This window comes from Streptopelia decaocto (assembly GCF_964273445.1).
Source record: "Streptopelia decaocto genome assembly, chromosome: 16".
Taxonomy (NCBI): domain Eukaryota; kingdom Metazoa; phylum Chordata; class Aves; order Columbiformes; family Columbidae; genus Streptopelia; species Streptopelia decaocto.
The window spans coordinates 2370706-2378912 of NC_138671.1; the positions used below are offsets into that span (position 1 = coordinate 2370706).

General features: G+C 44.9%; 1 protein-coding gene across 4 annotated transcripts in view; it reads left to right on the plus strand.

The window, feature by feature from the left end:
• Positions 1-8191, plus strand: part of ABCA5 (ATP binding cassette subfamily A member 5) — a 30685-nt gene extending 22494 nt beyond the window's left edge. For all 4 annotated transcript variants that reach the window (XM_082066900.1, XM_082066901.1, XM_082066899.1 and 1 more), the window contains 12 exons: positions 185-276; positions 778-904; positions 982-1099; positions 1205-1296; positions 1447-1622; positions 2229-2304; positions 2389-2483; positions 2726-2845; positions 3032-3181; positions 4065-4144; positions 4404-4459; positions 5001-8191. In XM_082066900.1, the coding sequence (XP_081923026.1) occupies positions 185-276; positions 778-904; positions 982-1099; positions 1205-1296; positions 1447-1622; positions 2229-2304; positions 2389-2483; positions 2726-2845; positions 3032-3181; positions 4065-4144; positions 4404-4459; positions 5001-5108 (1290 nt within the window). In that variant the 3' untranslated portion in view covers positions 5109-8191. The remainder of the gene's footprint in view (positions 1-184; positions 277-777; positions 905-981; positions 1100-1204; positions 1297-1446; positions 1623-2228; positions 2305-2388; positions 2484-2725; positions 2846-3031; positions 3182-4064; positions 4145-4403; positions 4460-5000) is intronic.
• Positions 8192-8207: the final 16 nt, after the last annotated feature.

Below are 8207 nucleotides of genomic sequence, written 5' to 3' on the forward strand. Positions count from 1 at the left end.
CCTAATGATACGTTTAGTCTTTTTGGAAACATCAGCACTTCTGTGGTGGGGAGGAGCTGGTGCTTGTCACTCATTGCACTGGTGGGATCACCTGTAGGATCACCTATGGGATCACCTATGGGATCACCAGGCTCGCAGGGCTGGCAGCGCTCCGAGTAACCAGAGCTGTATTTGTCTGGTTTAGCCCTATTTGCAGTGTCTCGTCTGGCTCTTCCTGCTGCGATGTTTCGAGCTGAAGAATGGAGGGAGGACAGTGAGAGAGGATCCGTTTTTCAGGTACGTCTCTGTTTAATCGACTTTTAAAAATAATAGTCCTAAGAAGCCATTTTTGAAGTGATGCTGGTGATGAAACTGGTATCTGCAGCCTGTAGTTATGGGACATATTGCAGAAAATATCATACCCGTGGTTATATCCCATCCCAAGTGTCTAAAGAATTTGTTTTTCTACCTTTAGCTCTCTGAAATTCAGTCAATAAAGTATGTAAATAGGGTTTTTACTTCCTTTTAAGTTCTATCAGTGCAAAATCAGGAGTTTGGTAAGAACATCCCCTATACATTATAAAAAACAGGAACTTCCTTTGCATGGCTGGAGATGCCAACCCCAAAAAAGAGCTTGGCGTAAAGATGAGATCTTTCTGCTCTTTTGGGGCTTCTTGGATGTGCTAAATAACTGTTACACACGGGTTCAGCAAACACAAGTTGCTTTCTGCATCCAGGCGGAGACCAGATCCCACCTGAATGCTGAGCCGACGTGTCCCGTTGTTTCCTTCCCCTTAGAAAATGTTCTACAAAACCCAAAACCTGGAAGTTCCCCGATGCCCCACATGATGAGAATGAAGATGAAGATGTGAAGGCGGAGAGGCTACGAGTCCAAGAAATACTGAGCGGCCCCAAAAACGAGGAGGTAACACCGTGGGCACCACCAAAACCCCAAATTGCGATTTGGCCAGGATCTGCAGCCGCTTCTCTCCTCTCTCCTAGATGCCGGCAATCCTGGTCAGCAGCTTGCACAAGGAGTTTGATGAAAGGAAGGAATTTCTTTTGGGGAGAAAAATAAAGAAAGTGGCGACAAAACATGTTTCTCTCTGCGTAAAAAAAGGTGGGAGTTTGATTACTTGCTGTTGAGCTGCTTTATTTACAAAACCAACTCTTGAGTCTGTGTATCTGACCTGCTGGCCAATGTTTTGTGTCGTCCATCCTGTAGGAGAAATTCTGGGGTTGTTGGGACCCAACGGAGCGGGGAAAAGCACATTAATTAATATGCTTGTTGGAGAGATTGAACCAACCAGTGGGCAGGTATGTTACAAGCTACAAACTAAATAGAAAATGATCCTGTATTTTTTATCATTATTGCAAGCGTTTCTGAGTGTTTTTTGCTAAAACTTCACAAAACCTGTTCTGATAATTAGAATATTGTTGAGTAAAAGCTATACGTTGTCCTCGCAGGTTCTGATGGGAGATTGTTCATTTGGCTTGAACAGTGAAGACGACTCGGTGAAATTTGTAGGGTATTGTCCTCAAACGAACCCGCTTTGGCCAGATATTACATTGCAAGAACACTTTGAAATTTATGGCGCTATCAAAGGAATGAGCGAGTCTGATGTTAAGGAAGTCATAAAACGGTAAGTAGTTTGTTATAGAAATCTTGAACGTTTGGCTATATTTTTCCTAGCCTTTCTTTTTTTCACTTTTCCTAATGCAATCTTCTTTCATTTAAGTTCGATTGGATCTTTGCAGCAAATTCAACAAGTGTGAAATTGTTGGTCAGGAGACGGAGATTCAATCACCCAAAATTCAACTGGTTTTGTTGGTGTTGTTTGTGGTGGTGCTGGTGTTTTTTGTGTGTGTAGTGGTTTTTTTTTGTTTGTGGTTGGTTTTTTTGTGCATGGGTTGAGGTTTTTTTTGGTGTTTTGTATTGTTTTGGGTTTCTTTAAGTTAGGAAGTGCTACCAATGACCCTTGCAGAGACAGCAAGGACGGGCAGCCCAGGGCTTGGAGCTGTTTCTGGGTTGTCACCCTGGGCTCCTCCAGGCAGGTGCTTTCGTATGGAAGCGCCCAGCTCTGATTCTTCTTGTTGCTTTGCTTTTTCTATACTTTATATCCAAACATATATAAATACTTGTCATCGAGTTCTTCAAATGAGACCGTTCGCCTACTGTGTGATGAGGGGGAAGCCGAACCATCGCTGTCTCAGCTTTTCATGTGTGGTCCTTCCTCCCTGTTCCGCAGCATCACGAGTGCCCTGGATTTAAAAGACCACCTGCAGAAGACCACGAAGAAGCTGGGCGTGGGGCTGAAACGCAAGGTACGGGGGAGCTGCTGGAGTCACTGCCGTGGGGTGTCCCCAGCAGCCGCTGTGTCCTCACGCTGTCCCTTTGCCGTCCCCCAGCTCTGCTTTGCCCTGAGCATGCTGGGCAACCCGCGGGTCACGCTCTTGGACGAACCGTCAACCGGGATGGACCCCAAGGCCAAGCAGCACATGTGGTGAGTGCCACCAGGGCCACAGGTTCATTTCTCTGTGGGAATTTGCCTGATTTTATATATTTGCATTATCCTTGTAAACACCAGAGAGAGACGCAGACAGGGAACCATCCCGACCTTAGTCCCAGGTATCGACAGGTGTGTCCTCTCCCAGGAGAACTTGGAGATTAAAGCCTTGAAAGTCAAAACAAATCTTAAAATATAAAGAGTATGAGATTTGAGTCATCTTTTGTTATGTTTTGTAGGCGGGCAATTCGAGCAGCGTTTAAGAACAAGGAGAGAGCGGCTATCCTGACCACGCACTACATGGAGGAGGCAGATGCTGTTTGTGACCGTGTGGCCATCCTGGTGGCCGGGCAGCTCAGGTACCACCTGGAGGACAGGACAGCTGTTAACTAGAATAGATTTCTTTGAAAATATAGGTAGATAATTGTTTTGCACCTTAAACTTGGAGCAAAATTAAACTGCAAAAAGGGTCCGTTGGAAGTTAAGCTGCTGTTTGAGCGTGGTGTAACATGTACAACTCTTTATTTTCCCTCTGCAATTGGTAGATGTATAGGTACTGTCCAACACCTGAAGAGTAAGTTTGGCAGAGGGTACTTCTTGGAAATGAAATTAAAAGAAGCAGCAGATGTACAGCAAGTGGAGTATCTGCAGAGCCAGATTTTGCACATCTTCCCCAACGCGAATCGTCAGGAAAGGTGAAGTTTCACGTCACATTAATACAATAATTAATTTCTCAGTAGCTCCTTGGTAGCAAGTAGGAAATGCCATGATACTAATATTTGCACAAAATATTTATGCGTAGCTTAAGAATGAAAAGAGGAAGGGCTGTGAGAGCAGCAGAAGTGCCGGGGCGGTGGCTGCGAGTCCCGTGTCCAGATGTTCGCCATGGGGGAAGCAAAACTCAGTTTCTGCATAGCTGGTGTCTAACGGCTTCCTCCTCGGTCTGGGCCCCTGGGAAATGGGGAGAAAATCTGAGTCACTGGCCTTTATCTAGAAATGCTTGAAATTCTGGGGTTCCCTCAAAGTCTGAGTGTGGGTTGGTTGTTTTTTCTCTCAGCTGCATTGAATCTCTGCAGTGTGAACTGCAGGGTCTGGCTTGGTGGGCGCTGGTGAGGCTCCAAAAGGGGCACTGCAGCTGTCAGATAAGGATTCCTCAAGTGTGGGAGACGTGGAGGAGAGTTAAATGTTGGGAAGGAAATGTGTGGCGTGGAGCAGGACCCTGTTCTCAAGTCTGGATTGTGGGAACCCAGGAGATCCCGTCACCTTTGCCTCAGTTCACTTGAAAGGCAAAACCTCATAACTTTTTTAGTTTGAGGCAGTGATTTTTTTTCATTCATGAGTTTATAGACGGAATATAAATGGCTGAATCTTAGCTGACGAGCATATAACTCATAGAGCCGTTTCATCTCGGAGACAGATCTTCTGGAGCTGCATCTTTCCTATTGTGTAATGACAACAAGTCAAAATGCCTGGAGTAACCTTCAGAAAATGAGTTTAAATCTATTCACTCTAATATCAATATTTTTCGCTGTGAGGAATTTTACCTGAAGCTAAATTTGCTTTGTTTCTTTGTTGCAGTTTTGCTTCTATTTTGGCATACAAAATTCCTAAAGAAGATGTACAGTCGCTTTCACATTCTTTTTCCAAGCTGGAAGAAGGTAATTAAGCACTTTCCATGCATCATGTAGAGAAATAATTTAGTCTTCCATAACTGACACATTTGCCATGCAGTGGCACTTGTGCATTTCTGTTCCAAATCAATTTATTTTTGTGTTATCATTGGTGTCCACAGCTCTGCTTCTTGTTAAATGAAGAGTCATTGCACCAGCTTAAAATGCTTTTAAATCCAGTTGTTTCAGATAATGAAAACATGCACTCTCATTAACTCTTTTGCGCTCTCATTAATTCTTTTAACAGTAAAACACGCCTTTAACATCGAGGAGTACAGCTTTTCTCAGGCAACATTGGAACAGGTATGTTAAAGCAAATTATATATATCTATTTTGCCATGGGAAGGTGCTGCAGTTTTTTGATGATGGTGAGCCCTGTGCCTGAAATCTCCTTTTCCCAAGTGAACTGGGACTGCCAGTTCCCCTGCTCCTCTTTATTCCCATTTTCTCCTTTAAAAATAAGACGCCAACTGCAGTGACTGGAGCAAAATCAATTTGCGGCGTTACTGGAAATGTTGCTGTGATTTATTGAAAAGACAGGCAGTACTGTTGGTTTCTGAAAGGAGGGGAAAGCTGAGGTTTATTATTGCTTATTCTAAACTAGTTATTGCTGGCGATAAATGTTCTTCAGCATGTATTTGGTTCAACTTCCTTTTCATTGTGCTTTTGAAGAAATGAGGTGGGAGCAAGGAGAGAAAAAACCCCAAAACTAAGCTAAAAATTTCTTACTCAGAGATGAAGCAACACGTTCAGTACACTTGGGGTTTTAGCATGAATTCTGTTTGTGACCAAGTGAGTTCCTAGGAGGAGCGTGGTGCATTCGCATCCCTCGTGTGTGTCGCAGGTGTTCGTGGAGCTGGCCAGGGAGCAGGAGGAGGAGGACAGCAGCTTCGGCACGCTCAACAGCACGCTGTGGTGGGACAGGACGCAGGAGGACAGGGTCATTTTCTGAGCTCCTGACGGCCCACATCTCCTCGGCACCTCATGTTTCGTGCCCGCGATGATCCTCTGTACACGCATCACGGTGCGCGTGGAAAACCTGGGGGCTGGGACAGACAAGGGAAATTGTATTTGAAGCACTAAGCGTGTTCCACCAGCCTGGCCTTAGGAGTAACGCCGTGGTGGCAGCGAGCATCCCCACCGTTATTCCGGCTGTTCAGAAATTCCTCCTCCCCTCGCTGTGTCCTGGTTTGCCTTGGGCAAGAAGACGCTGCCACGGCAGCCGGTCGTCTCCTGGGGTTGGGAGCTTCTGCAGGAGCACCCACCTCCCTCCCTCGGCCGTCCCTGCCTGCGGTTGGGCTCTCCTTGCTGGAAATTGGAGCAAACCCAGTTGCCACTGGAGCATCTCACCCCGTGGGGCTGGTTTGCAGGGTCTTGCCGTGCCTCCCGCCCTCGGTGGGCGTTGCTGCCAGCCCGACCAGGTGTCCTGCAGACACGTGTCCCCGTAAGGTCCTGCTCCCCCACCGGCCAATCCGTCCCTGCTTATGCTTCAGATCCACCTGCTTAGAAGAGACGGGGAAAAAAACGCTCCACAGTCATTATATACTCACTGCAAAGAGGGTCTGAATTACACCAGGAGCTTAGCTTGGTATCCAACCAACGTGAAAACGTTCATTTACAGATAAAACACGGCACTCATCAGCACTTAACATTCCTTTTTACCGCAAGCTGGCAGATGTGGCCGACTCCTGCTGCCGTGCTGGGTGGCATCGCTGCTCCGCGCATGCACTGTAGGGTTCACGGGGGTGCGCACAAGTGGGTGCTTTTGTTTTCCTCTGCTTGGTAAAAGGTACAAAGACATAACTGTGTAGTTAAGGGATTTGCAGAAATGTGAGTATTTCTCGTCTTCATTAAAAACAGTCTAATCCTTTTGTTGGGTGTAACGACGTGTATCCTGCCAGCTGGTTTTAGAGGCAGCCCTTTTTAGATGTGTTCATTTTTCTCAACAGTGGATTCATAAGTACATGCAACAGTATTTCCCAGTCCGTCTTTGTTGTGATAGCAGTAATTAACGCAGTAGTGTGATCAGCACAGGAACTTTGGCTTTGTCCTGGCAATTTTTATTTACCTCTGTAAACCCAAAATAGATCCAAAATTGCAACCTCACGATTAGGAATGGTGCCTTTGGTTTGCATGGAAGCACTAGGAAGAGCAGAATATGGGATCCTTTATCCTGAGATATGACAGATGTATGCTGAAAATATAGTATTTTTGTTTCTTTTTTCTGCACAAAGCTATCATCACCTTTTTAGTTTTATAAGGTGAAATAAAAGATTGCTAACTGTTCATTGTGTTCTGCAATGAACCAATATAGAGGTGCATTTATATAGAAACATTGGCTTCATAAGTCATATCAGTTATATAACTTCACATTAAAGTTAGACAAGACCTTTGTTTTTCTTGGGAAAACTCAAAAAAACTGAGAGTTAAGGTGGAGTTCTGTGTTCTGACTCTGTAGTTATCAGGCAATAATGTTTGTAATATGTCTGATAATGGTTTATCATCACATTGAGCCCAAATCCATTTTCATTAGTTTCTTACTCTACAATGGGGAGATGCGAACTCAACTTGGGCTGCTTTTTTTGCATAGAAGTGTACAGATTTTGTTTTGTAGTTAAAATTTGAGCCCGAGAACTGCAGAAACACCTGGACGTCCCATTTGCTGCCCCGGGGGAAGGTCCCATCCCCTGGGGAGCATCTGAGCCCCGAGCCGCGGTACTCGCCTGTGCCCCGATCCCTTGGGCTGGAAACCAAACACAGGTAAAAAACAGGATCAAAGCACCAGCTTCTAAGTTGCAGCTTGAGTAACAACCTTTCTAGGGTTGACGCATCCCTGTAAGGGAAAGAAAATGACCCAAAGCCAGCTTTTTTGTTTATGCAGACTTGTACTTAGCTCCTGGGGAGCCCCAGCCCTGCGCTGCCGGTGGCTCTGAGCATTTCCCTTTGCTTGAAGCAAAGGTGGGACTCAGAATTTTCTCGCATGTGTGTACATATAAGCCAAGTTTATCTTCTCCTGAGAAGGCTCCATAGCTCAGGGGGTAGAGCCCTGGTCGAGTAGACCAAGGGTCCTAAGTTAATAGTCTGTAAAATAGTTCTGTACTGTCTGGTTGGCATCGCCCTATTTCAAACAGTTTCTTGTTTTCTGACATTTCAAATGGATCATATGAAAACTTTCCTTTGCATCTAGATTTGGCACTGTTCTTGTTCACCCTGGAGTAACCCAGTTGATGGTTGCACGGTATTTACGCAGCTACACATACAAAGAATTTTGCTCGTCAAGGTAACCGCAAATTTGGGTGGGATCTTCTTGGCCGGTGACATCACTTGTCAACGTGGTGTGAGATGCCACCCCAAAGCATCACTTTCCAAGTGTCATACTGTGTCTATCATTGCCAGAATAGGGAAAAACATGTGCAGAATTCAACCAGAGAATTCTTGGAAACTCAAGACCTTTATTCCTTCACTATTAAGTCCCTTTGTTCAGCTGTTCTATCGGTGACATGCCAAATCCCAGCCATACAATACAGTCAGTTTGTGCTCCAGTAGGTAAAACGGAGCTGAAGCAGATGGAGTTGGGCTGACTTGGGGCAAATCAGTTCATTTGTGCCACCGTTCCAGGTATAACGCTTGCCGGTACCTTGCAGAGCTGTTGTAAGAAATAGTTAACTAGTCTATCCAAAACTCAGAAGACACATTTACTTTTTGGTGTTATAAGGTTGTATTTTTCTATGGAGGAATTTAATGTGTCAGATTTTGTTTGCATTACAAAGAAAAGACCTTATTTAAATATATCTGTATAGCGAGCACCGTCTGCTCCATTGCCAGCACCCAGTACTCTGGTAGCAGAAACCAGAAGGGATCGTGTGACACATTTGTAATGCTCCTCCTGATGTTGCCATCAGGCACTTTGAATCATTTGCCGTTTATTTTATACACCTGTCTTTCTTTTACCACTTGGCTGTATATCTAAAGTTGAGGTTTTCTTCCTTTTCCAGCAGAAGGTACTACCAAAATAAAGATGGATTGGATTGTTAAGTGCCTGTGTTTCTAT